The sequence below is a fragment of the Falco peregrinus genome, chromosome 7 (assembly GCF_023634155.1).
Source record: "Falco peregrinus isolate bFalPer1 chromosome 7, bFalPer1.pri, whole genome shotgun sequence".
Lineage (NCBI taxonomy): Eukaryota > Metazoa > Chordata > Aves > Falconiformes > Falconidae > Falco > Falco peregrinus.
This window is the reverse complement of record NC_073727.1, coordinates 66,402,328-66,424,915: the sequence shown is the minus strand read 5'-3', so window position 1 is coordinate 66,424,915 and position 22,588 is coordinate 66,402,328. Positions and strand designations below refer to the sequence as shown.

The 22,588-nt window shown below is 35.7% G+C and overlaps 1 protein-coding gene across 2 annotated transcripts in view; it reads right to left on the bottom strand.

The window, feature by feature from the left end:
• The window catches only part of EIPR1 (EARP complex and GARP complex interacting protein 1), an 89,162-nt gene that overhangs the window by 58,353 nt on the left and 8,221 nt on the right, over positions 1–22,588 (bottom strand). For both annotated transcript variants that reach the window (XM_055810252.1, XM_005238200.4), the window contains exons 2-3: positions 20,450–20,533; positions 14,356–14,488 (exon numbers count right to left, since the gene is read on the bottom strand). In XM_055810252.1, coding sequence (XP_055666227.1) covers positions 14,356–14,488; positions 20,450–20,533 — 217 coding nt within the window. The remainder of the gene's footprint in view (positions 1–14,355; positions 14,489–20,449; positions 20,534–22,588) is intronic.

The window sequence follows — 22,588 nt, the reverse complement described above, 5'->3', positions numbered from 1 at the left end:
AAAAAGAAAGAAAAAGTCCTTAGCATTCTCTTAAGAGTCTATCAAGCAAGTGATGCTCCTTCAGCCTCTCCAGCATTCCAAGAAAGATGGGATATGGGGAAGCTAAAACAGGCTATCTTTCCACGGTAGAAAGATGGCCATATAAAATGAAATGCAAAAAAGGTGAAATCACAAGATGTTTTAACATTTACTTGAAGGAACTTGCACAGCATACTTGGTTACACTTGCATGATTCAGGAACAATTCTGAAGTTTAATACAAACCAGAGAAAAGCAAGTTTCTAAGTTTCACTGATTTAACAAGCTAGTTGGACAAGGATCTCTAAACACATAGTATAGGGCCTTGTGCGTATCTGCAAAGCGTTATTTACTGCGGCAATAACATTGACTAGAGATGGAGAAAGAACATATTTTCTTTCAGTTTATTATACTAGTTCAGTTCAAATATTTGAAAATTGAGTTAAAAAGCTATTTGAAATTAAAGAAGGAAAACAGTTTTTCTTGCTCCAAGATAAAAAAAAGGGGGGTGTAGAATGAAACCTTCTAATGCTGAAGGATAAAGCAGCACATTTCAATAGCTTCTCTCCCAGTGAGAGTTTTAATTCAGAAGCATTTTATCCACTTTCTGTATTTTAGAAGCACTCTTTTCAATATCATGACCATCCTGTAATACTTCAATTTCAGTCATTTTCTCTCCTCCCTTTTCTTTCTGATACTAGTTCTATTTTGCTTCACAGCACAAACATCACAATTATCCTGGTAACAGCTGTCAAATAAAGATGAAATCGTAAATCAAGGGATAACAAGCATCTGTGCTTCAAGTTATAAGAACTGGGGGCTCAGATATAACTACTTTTCCCTACGTACTTGCTCTTACACACTGGCTGAGACAATACCGAGCTTGACTCCTGCAGCAGTCTTACATGTGAATATTATAGCACAGATTAAGATAATAGAGCTACATTACCTGTATACTGAGTTCAGTCCAAATCACATCTATGCAAAGAGGCCAGCAAACTTGAACAGCTATTAACATGGAACATTTTCTCAAGCCATTCAACACTTCTGTAGTAGTCTTCCATCATATGGATCAGATAGTCAATCATTTCCCTTAAAATCTTACTGAAGAGTACTTGTAAAGAACCACTAAAAATTATATATAACAACTAGAATCCCTACAAAAACAACAGGTACAAGCTACAAAGAACATTAAAAGAACACCAAGCACATTTATTTTTTCCCCTCAAACTATGCGAATAAACTTTCTTCTGTACATCCTGCCACTACTGCTGAGAATAGGAATATAGAGATGTGTTCAACTTCCCCCCATTTTAATGACTGTAGCATATCACATGGCAGTACCAATGGTATCCCTAGATCAAGAGATTTCACTACAGTAAAGTGAAACCGGTAAAGTCCGTGTCACCTGCCATCTTCAATACTAAACAGTTGAAAGCACCACCAGCAGCCTTATCTCTAATACCCTTACTGATGAATTTTCTCTGCAGGAAGTTTAATACATAAGTTTACTGTTTGGCAAGTGCTATGCACCAGACAGTCATAACTCATAGCAGATTTAGTGTTTTCAATTAATGGATTTTAAATGCAAACTATTTTCCTTTTCATCAAAATTAAACAGCAGTTTTATGTTTGCATGTGTCTGTGTTCTGGATCCCAAGCCACTTGAGTCTTCATAACAGCTGCACAGTGGCACCATTCATGTTTGGAAAAAAGAAAACAAAATGTGTGTTTTGCACACTTGCCTGCCTGCATGTGTGAAGTTGCAGATAACAGCCTTCTCCAGTCCCACTTTCTTTTGCCCTCTGGTGGCTTTGTATGTCCCTACATGTAATGGAAGCACCTAACCTATTTTTGTAGGAGTTTAAAAACACATGTGCACTGGGAAAATAAATCAGTGTCTACATTACAACTCAGAAAAAAGGTCTTTGTGTCAAGACTGACAGTCCTCTGAACCTAATGTGCAGCAGTAGCTACAGAACCCAGCAAAACACTGGGCACCAAGAATAAAATAGAAAGGGTTGTTTCACAGCCCCATAAAAGCTTGATATGTCCATATCTCAAATGGAGAGTGCAATTCCAGTGTTTGCATCTAAAGAAGTGCATAGCAGGCTTAAGCAAGGGCAACACAAATGCAGACAATAAAACAACTGTCTTATAAGATGTTCAACAGGTTAGGGTATTTCATTTGGAAGGAAAACAACTTGAAAAAAACATGGCCTATGTTTACAGAAACAGAAAAGCAGCAGCAAAGTGAAAGAATTGCTACTACAGGCCAAATCTTGCAGTCTTAGAATTAAGTAGCACTCATCAAAACAGTACAAGTTAAGTTTAAAAAGAAAGTGTGGGGAGTCTGGCCCATGAATAGAGGGCTGACAATTGATGTTACAAAAGTTTGTGGCAGAATGTAGTCTCAACTAGTTCAAAAAGGGATTAGAGACCTGTCTACAAACCTGTCTAGGCTGTTCTACATCGAATCTCCTGTGGCTGCTGTAGAAGTCACAATACTGGTACAGATGAACCAATCACTGGTCTGAGCAACAGGTTGGTATTAAACCATTTGGAAGGAAAAGGTAAGCGTACGTCTTACATACTTAAGGTAAACTCTCACAGAAACAGCAGTATTAATGTGAAATACCTTGCTACATCTTACCCACCCACACCACACCAAAACCAGTTCACACTAACAAGAGATCATTGTCATTCCTTGTTTTTCCCTGCCTCTACAGGTCTTCCACTAGAACTGACAGTTACGTCCAAGAAAATTTTTAATTCTATACCAGCAAAACTTACCCTGATAATTAATCAAGATAACTAGATTCCCTTGCGTCCTGACCTATTTTAGAGATAAATAGGTATGATACCTCAGCAGCTCTTCCTCTGTCCCCCTCAGCCTCCAAAACAGAAATGGATGGGAAGTTGTATTTGACTTAGTGATAACGAATCATTAAAGAAGTCATATTTCAAAACAAAGGATGACACAGACAAGGAAAGAAACACACGGATTAATTTGCAGCACTAAAGACATTCTTCTCCCAGCAGTTCAAGCAATCTTCTTAGTAAATTCAGGTGAACTGCGAATAATCCCAACATTATGGAGGAGCATGAGATGGAGAATCTACATTGTGGACTGTAAACTCTGAATTTGTATGGAAAAGGGTACCGTACTTAAAATTCCTCCAAGTTTTTGTTAAGTCATTGAAGCCAAGTAGCTGCTCAATAAAACTAAAGTCTGAAAACAGATCAGTTTCACTGGTTAGCAGGACAAGTAGACCTGATTTGAAGGGGGAAAACATTGAAAGTAGATGAGCAAAAAATCATATATGGTCTGCTTCCTTTTATGAAAGGGATAAAAGAAAATGACCACCGTCTTTCTGCTTTCGCAAATGATTTTCAAATTTTTTGCATTTATAAATATATGAGAGACGTTTACCAATAGCTGTTTTCAATTTTAACTGCAATTGATACGCTGCAATCCTATTTCCCTCTTTTGAAAGAAATCTCTAGTTTCATCAGCAACAAATACAAATTCCAACAGATATGGTGGCATACACCAATGCCATCAGTACAATAGATGCTTCTTAACGTAACAAGTCTGCCTAAGAATCTGCGATAGTACACATTTAATTTACATCAGCATGCAAGTATACTGCTCCAAGTACAAATTAATTAGAAATTATCATATTGCTTGCCTACTTCATATTTTCTAAATATTTCAAAATAGCTGAGGCTATTTGCTTCACATCTGTGAAACGGATATAACAAAGAGGCACTGAGTTTGAAGGAACTCTTATTTGCAGAATTTATCAAATCTCCAGGTCTTAGAGCATCCAGGCCTTCTTTGAATGACATTTTCTTGGTTGTAAGCAATTTTATTTTACAAGTCAGAAAATAGAATTTAAAATCACCAGTGCTTTTTCATTGTTTAAACTGTTAAAATTGGTAGTAAAAGTTTAACAAATAAAAGTAATACATTTCTAGAGCTCCATAGGAATAGAGTTATGCAAATTCAGAAATAAAAATGTTTCAATGGTATTACATTTTAATCAGTAAATTTTAACAAATACAGTTAGAACATGTATTACAAATGCAAGGTGGGGAAAGCTAAGAATAAAAATTTTAAGTCAAATGCTTGGTAAGGTATGTCTGTACATTGCCATTAGACAGTTACATCAGTTATGTTAGTACAGCAATAAAAGTAGTTTCAGGTAAAGCATACATGTTAGAACATTTACATTTTCATTTTGCCTTCACCTGAAGGTGCATTTCTGGCAGCAGTTCAAAGTAATCAGATATCAGTGGGCACTTAACCATTTTAGGGCTGATTTTCCTGCTAATACTTCTCTTTAAACATTGTTTAAGTATTTCCTTCATTAACTACTACACAAGACACCCAAAAAACAAGGTGACAAGTATTCTTCTTAATGTTTTTAAGATCTGTAATTGTCAGTTTAACTAAATAAATAAAATAATTCTATGAAGAGTACACATTCACATCTTTCTTTTCAGCCTTACGTTTCCACATGTCTTTGTATATGTCTTTCATCTTCTGTTCCCACAGGAATTTTTAAGAAAATCCTAAAAGAAATAACCAACACATGTTCTTCTCCAAGCAGCACAGGATAAAGCATTCTCTGAAAAACTTCCTTCAAAATAACTGTTAGTTTTTAATTGTACTTGATGAGACTGAATTTACACATTTTAAGGATGACTGAAGTACCAGACAGCAGACAACACCAGCATCTTTGCTCAGGACTGCCTATGGTCTCAATGTCATCAAGAACAAAAGATGTCAACTGTTTGGGGTTTTTTTCTTTTTTAAAAACAAACAAAAAACCCACAAAAACCAAACAAAAACAAAACCCAAACCAAACCATCTCTCTCAAAGTTTTGCTGATGATAATTGAATTATGAAAAGTACTGGTGAAAGATTCACATACAAGTCCTAAAAAAATTCTTCAGTATATTCTTTATAATTTATTGACATTATTTAAGAGTTTGAATTACTCCCTTTTAATTTGTCAAGGCATGAACACTTGTTAAACCTCAGATTACTTGGAACCTTTGTATAAGCTCAGAAGTTACCATACTGGCAAAGCGCTCTGGTCCACAATCTAATTCAGAATTTAGTATCTGAAAGTAGCTAGGAAAAAAAAAAAAAAAAGTACCCTTTTCAGAAGCAAAAGGTAGGATAAATTAGACACTTATCATTGTAAGGCATGTTTTGCCTCAGTGAATGTGTGCACCTAATACCCAGTAATTAAACATTCACTTCAAATTGAGAAGTGTGAAGCTTTCTCAGACATACCTGCACAATACCCAGCAATCCTGATCACAATATGGACCACTCCACAGCACTAGAATCTGTACAAATGCTATACAAAAAGGATAGCTATATTCCAAAATATCCTCTTCTCTAGAAGGACCAAATTATCTCTAAAATTATTTATCTTGATTTTGTGGAATAAACTGCACAACAGAACCATCATGCCACTGAGATCAGCAGAACAGTAGTTCTTGACCATATCTTCATGCTTGAATTTTTTTCATATACATCTTTACATGTCTTTTGTCTAATTTCTGAAGTACTTGCATGTTGCCCTGCAATACATTCTCCAAAACAAGTAATCTCTGTCTTTTATAGGAATCTGCAATAGAGAACCATGACAGGTATTTTCTTCTTTAGCAACTCAATTAAAATAGTCAGGTACAGTTCTCCTGCCCTGAGGACAGCTAGAACAGTTACCCTGTAAAAAAATTTGAATTTAAGCTGAAAGAAGGAAGCTGCACTTCAGCTACTCATGTTTTTGGACTACCTCTGGGCATTGTTGCCTGAAATTTCTAGGTGGCCTACATCAAAACTGCTCAGGGAGCATTCTAACAGTTTAACAGTAGATACTACTGCAAGTCAGCCCCCTAGGTCAACGCCATGGCTCTGTTCAAGTTACTGGAATATACATATAACATTAACATATTAGTCTAATATACTGAGACTATTTATTTTTGTCTACAGGTTACAGTTACCAGCAAAAATTATCATTATAGAAACACTGATGCAAAAACCCAAAAGCAGCCAGCTGTTTGATACCAAAACCTGATTATTCAATGTTAAGGTTTCTACAGTCAGCAGGTTTTATCCCTCACAAGCTAACAGGTACAGGTTGTTTTATTCTTAAATCATTTTAACTGTTGATATAGCTCACACACACACTTTCCACACCCTCTCTCACCCTGCTTGACATCATTAAAGTAAATCATTCCAAACATCAGACTTTAATGCTGTTATTTTTGTAGCCCATTATGTCACATTTTAATTTTCAAGTTTTCAATTACATAAAGGTACTCATGTGGCTGTGAAAATATCCTTGCAACCCAATTCACAACTGCATAAATATTTTGTTTAGTTTGCCAGCACAGTTTGAAACAATAAAAAGAAGGCGAAGTCTCCAGACTACTGTTCATCCTACAGCAGCATCAAGAGTTAGACTCAGCAACTTAAGAATCAAATTACTTCGGTGATCATTTCACTAAATGGCACAGAAAGGAAGAACATCGTAAGGTCTCAGGAAAATAGGGGGAGTTGCCACAGATAAAGAAATAAAATGCAAAACAAACCACTAACCAGAAAAGAGGCATTTAGTCACAATAATAGATTTTTCTACTGATGGATACTAAATGGTACAGGAAATGCCTACAAAATGCTACAAATTGTACTATCTCCTTCATTTCATCACCTTGCCTTTCAGTAAGCATTTCCCCTACCACATCTATGACAGTTAACAGTATATCTCCTGATGACCCCCTCGAGAGAGGGTCATTTACTCCCCCCCCCAAGCATATCCTTCACCTGCATGCAGGAGATAAGCCAAAGTAGCTGCTTACAATCACTTCCTGAAAACACACCTTTACTGTAATGTAGACAGCTACCTAGATCCAATTAGAGGTTCAGCAGGCAAACTATATTTTCCACCAATGCAGAATTTTTAGTCTGGATCATTTCTCCATTTCCTCCTCTATATCTCCCCATCACTTCATGTGAACCCACCAGTCTGCCTTACTCCTTGACTTCTCAAACAATTTTATCATTTCTTCCAAGCATCTATAGAACATTCACCAGAATGGAGTAACTACCCAAGTAGCTAGCCATTACATAGTATCAGAATTTAACAAACTGGCACAGCTGCAAAACTCTTCAAATCACCCACAGAAAAATTCCTCTGCATTCCCTTTTCCTTTAATGACATTGCTGAAATTTACTTTCTAAGACCTTAGGAAATAGTCCACCTCCAATTTAACAGTATCCTAAGACGGCAGGTGAGAGAAGGGAAGGGATTTATAAAACAGGACAGGAGATTAAAATAAAGTTCTATAGGAAACAAAGCACATGCAAGACACACGCGGCCAACAAAAAAAAAAAAATATATTACCTGTACCTACCACTGCACATCCACCTAACTAGTGAATTTTTCAGACGCCTGGTGAATGTGTATTATAAACTGGACCGACGAAAAGGGCATCATTCAGAAATAGACATACTTCCAAGTATTCCCCAACATCATCTTAACCCACAGATCCCACTTTTTTTTCAGGCAACATAGAGCTGAGGCTCCCATCAACTACTTTACATAAAAAAAATCTATTAGAGACACTCTGTTCTGTTGTCTGTTGGTATTTCTCCCTGCCTCAGAAGTCTATTAAAAGTCCATTCAAATGCTTTTCCCATTTCCCATCCTGTAGCCTGAAGCCTGAGCAATATGGATCATATTCCAATGGGGTCTAGCACACTATCAGGTATTCACTGTTTCAGTTCAAGTGGCTCTGCTCTAGCATGATCTACAGGGTTTTGGCATTTCACCTCATTACAATGAAAAAGTTACCCTTGTGTAGGCTAGGATGCTCTTTGGACTAGCAAAGCAAGGCTTCTTTCAAATTTGTAGTAGTAAGAGACATGTGAAATGATGTTCCTCTTCGTGGGCGAGTAAAGCTCTTGGATGGCTACCAACTTCTTGCACATCTGAAGACTAATTTATCTTCATTTTTAAACTTAATATTATATTTTGTGTACCATTATTCTCATTATTTTATATCATTATTTGAAGGATATACTCTTGACCATCACCCCACCCCATAATTATTCTTTTCTGATATTTAAAAGTGCATTTTCTACTAAGATACTATAACCTCCATAATTCCTTTGTCACTTTTCTTATTCACTTTTTTAAAGTATCACTCCTGTTACATTTTAATTAAAAGACAGTAAGAACTGAATAGTCAGCCGTCTACAGCTAGTTAGAAGGGGGGGGGGGGGGGTAGGGGGGGAGAAAAAAAAGGTGTGAAGTTCCTAGAACTGTTCTGACAGGGATTTTCCACGAAATACAGCATCCTCCATTTTAATTCTGCGTCACTGCGAAGCAAATTATTTGATTTCTGCTTTGCTGAACATTATTAATAAATACCAGAGGCAAGAAAGCATGTGTAACATTTCAGAGATTAAGCATTAACCAATTAAAATGCAACTGTAGCACTCCAGCTTATTGACATTTTAACACCATCCAAAAACCCCTGCATACTGTACCCTTCTCTCAACAATCTATCCTTTAAGCTTTCTTTAAAATATGATCTGTATCATACTGAACTTTAATAAATCTAACTTCTAAAGCTAGAAGACTAAACTAATTTTTTCCCCTTAATTTCTACCTACTTTAAAGCTGTCAGTAGCAATCTTACCCTTTTCAAGAAAAAACCTACCCCTTATTTTTATTCAGTTGACTTGCCACAGTAGAGGGGGAAAATACCGCATCAACATGTCACAAGACTGACTAACAGTGCCTAAGTTCATCTAGATATCTTAAGTATTAATTTTACAAAGCCTTCTTCCCCCTTCCCCCATTCAGATTTTAATCCTTTCTTTTCCCTCTTATACCTAGCTTCTTTCACATATTTATGCACCCTTCTTCCCTCAGTTCAGGAATCTGGGATAAAATAGAACATTCGTAATTCTTACAGCGTTCACAATACCAAAGAGCTACCAAACACATTTACAAAAAGAAGTTACTTCTTAGTGTAATGACTACCTGAAATAGGTAGTTCACATATCAGGGATTTTTATTTATTTATTTTAAACCACGGATCTGAAGGATCCAATTATTTTTCTAAAATACTGGAAAGCCACTAGGTTCATAGGTTGCTGTGCTGGTATTTCCCCCCCTACCACCATGAAGTTTAAAAAACCTAGGAAATAATTTTTATTTATTAAAATAGACATGCAAAATTAATCTTGCAGAATGTTACTTGTTACTAAATCTGTTTCAATGTTTTATCAAAAAATAGTTAATGCTTTATTGTGCTTTGGCTACATCGACGCTACCATTTGAATGCAAGACAAAATTTCTAATGGCAAAGGCAGCAAATGACAAAAAAAACAGAAAAACAACATCAGCTCCAATTTCTTACTCGATCTACCAACTACACATCTTATCTGTTAGTAATGTAACTTAGACAGGAATGGTCTTAAGTTTCTAGCATACAATATCACTGAGTACGTTAGAAATGTGCAGTATAGGCAAATATACTGTGCCTTCAGCATCATATATTTCTAATCTTTGCTGAAAGTTAGGCAAGATTACACATAAATGATAAGCCTATCACTTGATACTAAAGTCATCTTCCTATAATATTAGTAGTAATGGTATAAAATTCTGTAAGTGACATACCCATCATTGGTGGGAGGGGGGGACCACTATAATCAAGACAGGAACTGAATAGAGTAAGTTTTCCCTTTGCAATTACACAATTTCTCTAAATCAGTATTTTTAATGTGTGTGCATGGGGAGGGTTGGAGAGAGAACTGCACTGTTTTGTCTTTATATTAAGACAAAATGGCCTAGAAAATGGAATTTCTGGTTAATACCTAAAGATCTATTTGTTCCAATACTACTGGAACCAGTATTATTCTAGTTTATATCACCATCCAGAATGAAAAGATACAAGGCTTTATTTATGACGCAATGTCAAAATTAGTAATCAAAGTAGTAAATACTGATGCTAACAAGAAAAAGGGGTTCCTGGTTTTTGAGAGAAAGGAAGATATTTTTTTTTTTGGTTTTAAAACCTACTTATATAACCACACCCTAAACAAAAGAATACAGAGACATATTTAAATCAACTTAAAGTGTTTAGAAAACATAGCTCCCAAACTGCATATTCAGCAAGAATTTAAATTTCTCTGTGACTTCTTGAGAACAAGGAAGTTACCTAAGCCACTTTTTAGAGAAGTTACTTTTCTTGAAAGCATAATCATTTTAAAAGGTTACAGAATCAATATACCAGTAAATAGGAAATATTTTGACAGGCTTTATGTAAAAGGGCAGTGACTCTTATTTGACCTGTCTGCCAAAATTAAGCATGAAAAGTCTGCCTCCAACTGCTGAAATACTCTGTACATGGCACTCGTTAGACCTTGCCTGGAGTGGCTCAAAAATGAAAATTCATCTCAAAATGACAACTGAATTGTAGTAAGCTTAGCCATTTTGGGGGCAAAAAAAGCCCTGAATTTATCAAAAGTCAAACTTCATAAAAAATATCTAGTGGACAACAAGAACACTAATTTTTACTGACATGGAAGCCTAGCTATTATGGCTCATGAGCACATAACTTTGCTCTTCAGTAGGTGCATCAATAATAATCTGTATTTGAAGTTGTACCTCCTTATGCCTCTTTCACTTACATGGCAAGGACAAGTAAAAAAAAAAAAAAAAAAAATCATATCCATGAAGCAGGAAGAAAAATAAAAAGATATTTGTAAATCTTCCAGAGAGTGATGGGGCAGATTACATTAGCATCACTCCTTACAAAGAAGTATTCCTACCTGTACAAATCAAGGGTAAAAAAGCCCATAACTAGAACTTTGGAAGCAGATGCTAGTACACTAGGGGGAAAAGACACCATACACCTATACATATCCACAGACACGAAAGAAGCTTCAGATCTGTAAAATCCCACACCATCATGCTTAGAAGCAGCTAAAATGCCTTCTTTGAAGAAAAAAACCCCACAAAACCAAAAAAAAAAAAAAACAAATACAGAAATTTCCCCATCCAAGAAGATCATTCAACTTCTGATTAAGAGCCTTGTTACATCAATTCAAGGCCTCTCTCAACAGTAACAGATCTGAACATTACTCCATCAGCACCCTTCCCAAACACCCACAGAGAGCTTACAACTTTCCATTTGAATCTTGATCCCATAAATATCCTGGTGTTACCAGCTGAATACAAGTATCCATATCCATTTCCCTCATTCAATTCTTAGCACTCAGCAAAATTAACAAAAAGCTTTGCATATTACATTATTTTGCTAATTTTTATCCCTACAAGAGGGGTGAAGCAAACATCAGATTTCAAAACATACAGAAAGACCACTAGCACTATTTTTTGATTTTGAGGCAGTAGTGTTAATTGTCAAGTATTAAATAAAAAAAGTTTTAACGTCTTGTATCACAGGGGATAACAATAACTGGTTACTACAGAAAAGATTTTTCCCTGCATTTTAAATATGGTATGATTGAAAAAAAGGTACCTAAAATCTGGGAAAAGTAGGTTTAAAAAGAAATATTTTATCTTGCATAAGTCAGTTTTACAAAAAGAATTCATCTGCAGTCTGAGGAACAACAAGTCCAGATGACTGAAACACTACAACAAACAAATTAATCAAGAATCAATGGTTTTCTGTATCACTAGCTGCAAAATATCTTTAAGTTAATCAAGACTCTAAATCTCTCTTCAAAGTAGGCACACAGTATTATTCTTTCAGTTTAAGCATTATTATCTTCCCCAAACTTCCTATACGAAAGGCATACTTCTCCTTTTAGACAAAAAACAAAGAGCAGGAGAGCTGTGAAAAATGTGCTATTCTGTTCGCACCTATTACATCTGTTCTTTGTGAAGTAATGTCAGACCTTATTCATACCTTGGTTATGCTGATTATCTGTAAATGTGAGAAAGTAAAAGAAAACTCAGTATCTCTCCCAGTACGTGAGGAAATTTCCAAGTGTTTTAATGAGTGCTTCACCCTATTCCACTAGCTTACTTCAACAAGCTATGAAATGCAAAATGTACATGATTCCACTTTCCTTCAGTGCCACATTCCACCGCTTATTTAAGAAAGTTCAAAAAATAGCTATTAATAATGGACACACATCACATTTGTTCAATCTCCCAGTCAACACCTGCCAGAAGTACTGGGTTCAGACACAAGAAATGGTCACAGTACCTAAAACTGTTCCTGACAACATCATCTCATTTGACTGGTACTTCAATGAGCAAAACAGTTAAAGAGTCTCTCTAAAGCAACAAAACAAATGCAATACATAAAAGTGTTTTTAAAGAATTCAAGCAGTAATGCAACTGAAACAAGTGGTCTGCTAAATTCAGCATGCGTTATTATTAGAACCCCACGCTATGTGCTTGCTGTTCTATATGTTGCTATTTAGAGTCATCAATAATCATTTAAGAATCAGATGTTCTTTTCTGCAAAAAGTTCATGGCTTATGATCCTAAACGAAGATGCATGTAGCACAAACAGTAAAGCTTAATGTTCGAAAACTAAACTAAATCTAGAACACAAAGAAGGTAGAATAGAGAACGTGCATATAAATTAACAGGTTCAATAATGGAAATCTGAGATCTCACAGAAATGTAGCATTTGCTAGAATTGAGCTTCTATCCAGTCTCAGTAAGCTCTCTCCCAAAGCCAATTTTCAATTAATATGCATATTTCTATAAAAAATTACGATAACATATTACAAAGAACAAATAATTTTTTACTCTTTTCTCAAGAAGGCCTATATTTTTGTTCTCACCATGCTTTCTAGAACAATCCTTGAGCTCAAAAATAGATACAAATGGAATAAATTAAGACTGGTTAATATTAAATGGTACCTTACATACATAAAATACTGGACTTGATAAGCTATCTCATATCATCTTGCTGTTCAGTTATGCAGGGAAAGAGAGGCATAAATTCCCTAAAATGCTTTACACTATTCCATGCGGCACCATATTCTTCAAGAAAGAAAAAAAAAAAAAAAGGCAATCAACTCAGAAAGGCTAAAGAGAGAAACTTAGAAACTTGTTTTTGTTTTCTTTAAAGGAGACTTCAAACAACTTTCTCTCATTCTCCTCTGAAACTAGCCAGAAAATTACAAAGATGGCTATAGAATTTCAGGCCTGATTACTGCTTTCTCATGTTCTCCACGCATCACTGGCAAGTGAGGAAGTTATGGCCATTACGTCAACCAGACAGTAAGAAGTAATCCAAAAACTAGTCCAGTACCATTTCAGTGCTCTCTTAGTCAAAATGCCCACAATGATTTGCAGTTTAGAAAACAAAAAGAACTCTTTATTACTCTACTTATCTTCTATAATTGCCTTTAAAAGATTCACATAAGATTTGTGGAAGAAATTCAAATGTTAGCACTTTTATTTTAATCCAAAAGAACTAGGAGAACCAAGAAATCCTGGAACCTTCTCTCCAATATAGCCACAAGGTTCAACAGTGGGAATTCACACCTCTACAGCCATCCACAAATGCACAAAGCCCGAAACTCACTATTTTTATATTCTTAGATTGTATTTCCATGAAAGAATGGACTATTTACTAGAAGAAATAGTAGTAGTTCCAATTGACAGCACAGATTTCTTGCTTGTCAGAGAGAAAACTTTCTCCCTTCCCCAAGTGATATAAGTGGATTTTTCAAGCATCACGACAGAAAATCTTCACACCTGCATCAACCAGGAAATGCAGAGAGATCCTTAATCTCAACAGCTGTGCACTAAGTGTTAGGTTACACAATGAGCATTCCTACTATTTCTGATGAGATATTTAGATAAGAACTTAGTTCTCTGTGACCAAATCTCCATTTAACACATGACAAATAACATTATGCACAAACTTCACCAGCAATAGAACTTGATGCTGCCATGATGCTTTTCTGAAGGATATTTACTTCCACTTTCAAAAGCAGATATGTAAAACAATAAAAAGAATGATGCCTAAAATAACAGGAATATATTTTATTTGCCATGTTTTGCAGTAATCAGGCAAGAAATACTTTTATTTTGCTGCTTTCCTTGACATGAATGCAAAAGTAGACTTCTAACCAAGATGACCTAATGATATAAGACAAATGAGGTATAGGCAAAAGTACAGCAGTTGTTTTTTGAAAAATGCCTGTGTTGATAATTCCAGTTTGAAGTGTTTACACATAGCTAGATATTCAATCTTTGCACATTCAAAAATATCAAAACACTTAAGTTTAATGTTGTTAGAAAGGACTTACTTTTATTGTAGCAGGTTGCTAGTACACCTTTATCTGCAGGACTGGTACTAATGTGCCAAATTTCACCCACTTGATGAAGGAGAACGTTTTTGTTTATAATGTTATTTTCATCATCAAAATCTATGATGTGAATCTGCAAATACAATAAAAGAGAACATTAGGGTTTCAAATGTTTTCCTGTGGGTCTTAATTATACGCAATGACTGCACAGAACAACTTAATGAGAATTTTATAACCGATATCACTTTAATTAATTGTTATACTAACAATTTAGTATATCATTGATTTCATACAGGATACACTTTTCCAGAAAAACAGAAGCAATTTCCCTGTTTTGAGCAAATAATGTGTTTATTCTTCTCAATTTTGCAACTTAAAGCTTGAAGATGATTTTTCATTTTAGGGCTAATAGTAAATAAGCCACTCATTGTAATTCAACACTTCTTATAGCAATAAACAGAAATAACAACATTACAATCCTTGTCTAAATGTCTGCACCAATTCTGTATCCAAATCACTGAATTCAAACATCCTATGAAGTAAGAAGGGGAGAGAGGGAAAGGATTCTCATTTGAAACAAATACTGTAAACTCAGTATGAAACTTCAATCACATACCGGTACCAATATATAAACAGGTAATAGTTTTTATACTACATGGAAAAATGAAAACTAAAAGATGAAGAAAAACAACATTTAAATATATAGATAAGATATTTAAAACACAGCGAAGTTTGAGTTTTGTGATTTTGATTTTTGTTGAAGGTTTTTTGTTTGGGTGTTGCTGTTGGGTTGGGGTTTTTTTCAAATAGGTCTGTGTTACTCTCATTTTTCCTCTCTGTTTTTAGTTAGGTATTTTCTATAAATGCCTCAAATAGAAGAACTGCAAAAGATTCTAGTCTGGCACAATATACAGAAGTAACTTGACTCACGGGAATAATTTCACTAAGCTTAACAGTGAACAAATAAATTCTTGTAAACTTACAAATTTTCCAGAACTGTATGCTCATTAAAAATTCATTAGCAAAGTTGGGTGAACAATGAAGATGAGAAAAAAAAAAAAGACATCCAATGATAATTAAATAAATAATAGTTAAAAATAATTAAGTGTACTGAATTAACTACTGAATCACTGTAAAAATCTTAGCTACACATTATATACAGAAAATGTTCTTAAAATACAGAAGCTGCTAAATAGGTCTCAGTCTAAATTGTTAATATTACATTTTTTTAATTATTTTTTTTTTTAAGAGCTAAGTTTACAGGTTACTTTTTTCTTTCTGGTCCAAACACTGCCATCAGCAACTTCTCCTTCAGATATAATGCTGGACACTCATCACCTGTATTGTTCTTCCATCCTGTCATCTGAGGCATCTAAACACCCCTGCATTTAATTAGCAAGTTGTCTTATCAGACTTAATTTGTTGCCCTTAACCTAGAAATCTACCCAGAGATCAGGACACTATCCATCTACCCCAACAACTGCAGATCCGTCTTGCTGCCCAACTTAAAAACTGACCCTCCTGCCTTTCAAAAGTCTCCAGAGTAACAAATCTATCTATAGTTTCACTTCAATTTTGCCTTCTGTACATCCCCTCTTTGATCAAGTCCCTGTATCCCAATTCAAGAACTTCTCTCTATGCAGAAAGCCCTTGTTCATCATTAAATATCAGTTTAACCCCATCCCTTGCTCTCTGTTGTTTTAACATGTTTTTAAAATAAAAACTGAAAGACATCATCTATTCAGCCTTCTGTGCTGCTCTTATCAGATACATTTTGGTCTTCTGAATAAACTTACATCTCCATCTGACAATTCAAACAGCTACTTTGCTATTCTTTACCTTTCAGTTCCGTGCTTGTAATTTATTCGCAACTCTAAGGTAAAATATTTTCGACAGACCCATGGCAGGAAGATTAACTCCTGTTGTTATTTTTACACAGCAAAATAGTGATAATTGGCTTTAGCGTAACAGAATGAAGGGGATCTCTCAATTTACTGCATCAGGTACATTGGGTATTTCACAGAGAAACAGTGTTAAATATGTGACTATCTGACATAGTTTAAAAATTAAAAGTTATTTTAGTTTACCATGTAAGGCACAATCAAACCTGCTCAATGTGCTCGTTTTCACCTAGCGAGCAGGGGGAAGGCAACCTTCCATTGCAGTCACTGGAGTTTCTCCTTTAGCAGCTCAACCCAGGTTCATGAAGGCAAACTACATAACCTGGTTAGTGTGGGTAGAGAATGTATGTGACTAGTAAATGGGATTTAGTTAAGAGGGTCACTCAACACATAAGCCAAGGAAGTGCTCTTTACCCCTCCTGAAGCCCTTTGAAGGCACAGATAACCCATTTATCGTCTGCTGTTACGTTTCCGCTTCAGCTGACACCATGGATAGCTGGGAACTGCTTAAACACAGTTAACTGATTAAAGATCCAGACTGATACTTTTAAGAAATACGAAACTTAATTCTTATGCAAGGGTATTGTTTATACCCTTTTGAGTTGAAAAATGACAACTTTTACAACTACACTAAACACCACACTACCAGAAAAAAGCTGATCAGCTTAACGAAGAACTGCAGAAGTTCCCCCAGTGTTTCTCTATTAAGGATCTTAATCATGTTGATTTGAATACATGATAAATTGTATTCATCATATGGAATAGTGAAAAATATACTAGTACCAAGTACTGTACCAGCATGATGCCATGAAGACAGATATTTGCAGAAAAAAATACATACCTATAACAATTGTCTGACAGAACTGGACAAACTTCAGTTCTGCAGTGTGTTATCTTTCAGTTCTTGAATCTTTTTAATTTTTCCTGCTTTAGTGTAGAAATGAGCTTATCATGGATGGGTTAGCGCAGCACATGGACACCACAGGCAGGGATATAGAAAACGGTAAGTTTAAGTAAACAAAGTCCACACAGAGAACTTTTCCAGCATGTCTGTAGTGTCATAGTTAATAATACATGTAATCCTAACTCTTGCAGAACACAATCCTTGTGGAAAACACCTCCTAGAAGTGACTGGGTTTATTACCAGTAATGGAATGAATGAGTTACTGATCTGCTGTAACTACACTGGGAAGAGTTTGTGCTGAACAGAAGTCTAAGTATTCAGTGGTAAGCAGGGAGATTCAAGTAAGAACAAATAACTATTTAGTTCTCCTCAAAATCTGGAGGAATTACTAATTGCTAAGGAAATTACTAAGGGAGACTAACCAATTTCAACACAAAATATCTCTTTTTCTTCAATTATGCAATGTCCATAATTTATTTTCTTTCATCAGGCACTCTCAGACAGCAGAGACTGGAAAATTGTTTTAGTTCAGCCAATGCCCTGCTTTGTGCCTATATAATGTTATGCATTAAGGTAAACCATGGAAGTATTTTATGTTCCAAAACACAAGACTGAAAATAACTTGGAGAGTTCTGAGAATGAGAGAGATGAGAAATGAGTAAGCAACATATACTTCCTTTATGTTTCCAAAGCAAACAGTAAATGCATCAAAGTAAGAACAGTAAAAAAACCCATAGTTTAGCAACAACGAAAGTACCGAGGACAAAAGTTCCAGAACTATACTGTGTAGAACAGCACAAAGAGAAACCACTTAATTTCCAGCAAGTTATGAGGACCAAATGCCAAGTACTACACAATGTTAACATCTCAAATACTGACAGAATATAAAAATCTTATAAACATTTTCCTTTGCATTGAAATACCAGTGTAAATAGAAAAATATTTTCACCAGATCTACAAATGCCTGAACTGCGTCATACAGCAGTAAGTCTCAATGAGGCAGACTCTACCATGCCAGCTGTACAACTGCTGTAGCTCTTTCATTGGCACTACACCTGTCCATGACCAGAAGGGAAGGAATATTCTGTACATTATGGCATTGCATAAGAAACCTCTCACTGTGCAGTACTCTAAATCACTACAGGCTTGTAAGTTAAGTTTTTCATCAAATCTAGAAAATCTAGTGCTGAATTAAGCAATAATGACTTGAGGCCTAGGGCACTTCTTGGGGATTAGCAACTAGCTGAGAGGAGCCGATGGCCTGAGGCACAGCTAAAGGCCAGTAACCCCCAAACATTTGTTAATGCACTAGGAAGTGTTCTGCATTTCTATTAATGTTATTCTGGAACATAATACAATGTTCTAACTGGAAAAAGAAAAGCATACTCAATGAAGCTGAAATGTGCAAATATTCCTGAAATATATAGTACATGCCCAATCAACTTACCTAAATCAGAACATTTAAATTATTGAAGATCTGCAGGATATCAATTCGTGAGAATTCTTTTCCAACTTTTCCAACTACAATTTTGCACCAGGATTTAATCAGTTGAACCAAGTAGTAAAACCACCATAGAAATCACAGCAGAACACCACACTATAACCAAATGTCTGAAGAACATTTGAGACAGCACAATCAAAACCATAATCATGTGTATTTATTTTTAACTAAGTTTGTCTGCCACTTTCTTTTGTTACTGGTCTCACAAATATTACCTGAAACGTAAAGAAACTGAATACTCACCCCCCTTATGTCTTTGAAGATTTTTTTTTTCCTTCAGTGTCATCCAGTATTATCGTTGAGTAAGAAACTCAAGACCTCACTGAGAATTGACAGCTCACAACTCCCAGAGCTATGGTTCCAAGTTTCTTTTGTGCAGTCCATTACAGAACAGTTTCAGAAAAGTCAGTGACTGTATTTCTAGATGCTTCTGCGGTAGTTGTTAGCTTTGGCCAACAGCCAGACTCTCACCCAGCCACTTCCCCCAGGCAGGACAGGGGGGGACAATGAGAATAGGATTGAGAAAACTCTTTGGCCAACCTAAAGACAGGGAGATCACTTACCAACTACTGTTGCGGGCAAAACAGTCTTCACTTGGGTAAATTAAGTAATTGCCAATTAAAATTTCATTAGTAATTTGGATAGTGGGAAAGAAAAAGACAAACCTTAAATGAGAACCTTCTCCCCTGCCTTTCCCAGGCCTAACTTCACTCCAGACTCCTCTACCCCCTTCAAGCAGCACAGGGGGGTGCAAGGCAGTGGTGGTTATGGTCACTAGATAGCGTTTTCTCTCTGATGCTCTTTCCATCTCACTTGTCCTCTGCTCCAGCACGGGGTCTTTGTGGGCCACAGTTCATTCAGCAACATCTACCTGCTCAGGTGCAGATGCTCCACAGGTTGCCATGGATTATTTGCTGCACCATGGATCATCTCCTTTTCCTCTTGACCTTGGTCTTACTGCTGTCTGTGTCTTTTTGTTCCCTCCTCCACCTTCCAGCCAGCATTTTCTCCCCTTTTTTAATCACAGAGGTGCCACCAGGCTACTGGCTCAGCTGTGCCTTGCGCCAGGTTCACTGGAAACAGCAGTGTCTGGCACAGGCAGCCCCTGGCCCCTTCTCACAAAAGCCACCACTGCAGCCCCCTGCTACCAAAGCCTTGCCACCTGCACTTGGTGCAGCTTGCTAATTCCTCTGGCCTAAATATCTTCTTTCAGTATGAAAGTATTTACTAGAATTTAGTCACTAAAATTAGAAGTATTGTACTCTCAACTGCAGGAGAAACAGCCCAATACAAGACAAGCCACAAAAGTCACTCAAACTTTAGTTTGTTGTTAAATCCATGATCAGAAAGACATAACTGATTGCCAATAATTATAATGAAAAATCCAGTTTATGAAGCTTCACATACACAGAGCTGTGCAAGTACCATGAGTCCCATTTGAAGCAATCATGGCTTAAAGACTTTTGGTTTACTCTGCATCTCTTCTGTGGTTTAAATGTAGCTCCAGAGAATCTATAGATTTAAATTAACACAAGTATGGCAGTTCCTTTTCTAAACTAACATGATTTAGTCATACAATTTAAAGAGTAATTTAATTTTCAGAAAATACACACAGCTTGCTTTCACCAACACCTTAGCAATATCTTCACATTCTACTCACAGAAGTCTTCAACTTGACTATCACTTAAAAATTCAAATTCAACACAAGGAAGAAGGCAAAGAAATGATATCGGAACAATGTTTAAAAAAAAGGAAAAAATTGCAAATGACATTTGACAGAAAAATTACCTGATTATCATATCTAAGAGACTGTGTTCCAACCAAAAATCTTATTGCATCTGTTTCTGCTGTCTGAGGTGTTAAAGCTCGTGCCTATGGAAGAAGAAAGCCATTAGAAAAGTCCAATTAATACAATCCATTAATTTCAGCAAAAATCTTGAAGTTTACATATCGATTATAATTTTAAGCATTATACTCTTACAATCTGCAGACTTTCCAGTTCTTTCTGTTTATTTCATTTAATACATTTTTTTGTATGCAGTTTCTCACATTTGTGATGTGTGTGTAACATACAGGTGCTAAGTACATCATCTGGCCTTCATTGTGACAGTGATAATGTTCAATATTATAAAAAAAATATATCAATAAAACTCCATAGGACAGTGGACAATTCTTAAATACATTAGCTACAAGATCCAATAAAGAGGCTGCTCTTGCAGGAGTTTTCACACCATTCAGACTGATGATACCTGTATAAAAATTAATTCTTTTTCTCGCCATTAACCACCACGTTTAGAAGAAAGTTAAAAAACAAATCCCTTCTTTTCTACTTCAGGCCACTAGGGATAAGAATTGTCTGAATAATCGGGTAAATAACAAATTATTTCTCCATCAAAATTTTGTCATAATCTTATTGTTTTGTTGTATTATTGTTATGAGAATGCTAGACTCTGCCTTGCTTCTTCAACTTGCACCAACTACAGCCTTGGAAGAAGCAAAACAAACCAGTTAAGGGCCATGGGAGACACTGAGAAAAAGTATAGCTTGAACTAAAACCACAATTGCTAGTTTGCACTAGTCATTAGTAGAGACTACCTAAGCAAATTTTCCGTGAGAGGTAAACTAACACTCAGGGGCACTTCTGGCAGCTCTAAGTAAACTGTGAGGAGTATCCACCAATTCCCCATGCAAAAGATAACCTAATGTTATTGTTCAATATTAATTTTTTGTCAAAACAGAAAACAAGCCTTTGCAATTTATACCCTATTTAACATAAAATAGTTCAGATCTCTTCAGACACTACTGCCTGTATTACAAGCAAACGGTTTAGAGATTTTCAGTTAACTGCTGAATTGCCCTTTTACTGCCATCCCATTTTGCAGGTAGCTAATGATTACTTTCTGGATTCAGGAACATTTAACTTATAAATATAGTTCTGATTGAAACTTACTTTTCAATTAATATCAGAAAGAAGCCTAGAAGCTTGGAAGGGAATATTTGAAATGCATTATACCACAATACATACATTTAGAACAATTTCATTACAGAATAGCAATTTGAAAATATATGATTTTTCTTAAATAAGGCAAAGGAATCCAAGCCCTTGTCTGGTAGTAACAATAAAAACAAACTCATTTTTCAGAATAAGCTCTGAATTCCTACAGAGCAGACATTTCTTACCTTGCATCTGAAATGTGTGATTTAGGCAATGTATTACTTTGCTTAAGATTGAGCATAAGAGTTTAAAAATGCAATGAGCTTAGTAAGTACGGGCTAGTAGCGTAACATTTATATAGAAAAAAGCACTACAGAACACAATTCAGTGAGTAGTTTGTGTTCAAAGTATACTCAAAAGCAGATCAGATCAGTATGAATCCGTGCCAATTTGTTTGTACTCCCTATTTATGCAGCACTTAACTACAACAAGCCTAGATAGCGTTTCTGATTGACAGAAACAACTTAAGTTCTCCAAGAAGACTGCAGAAAAGCTTTTATTTTGTCTTGAACAGGATTTACATTTGCAGATCTTCGGCGCGAGCTCCTTTTCTTTTCAGATCTACTTTCAATTATTTTGAAGAGAACACTAGAAATAAGCAAACAGCTATGTATCTCTTTCAATCAAGCAAGTGTCTGTTGTTTCTCCTTCTCTGACTTTCAGAAAACTCCAAGATATTCAATAAAATAAAGAAATAAAGGGGTATTGACACCTTTTAAAACCTTTCAAGTAGGCCTTATCATGCTGCTTTCAAAAAAAAAAAAATAATATGCATCAGGTAAGACACAAAGCGCCCAAAATAAAATTATGTCAATACACGTTAACATTTTTGTCATCAGCTTCTATCTCTTCTTTAAAATATTTTTCTATTATTTCCTGTTTGGCAGGGGGACAAAACATAAAATCAAAAGCCTGAGAAAAATATTTAAATA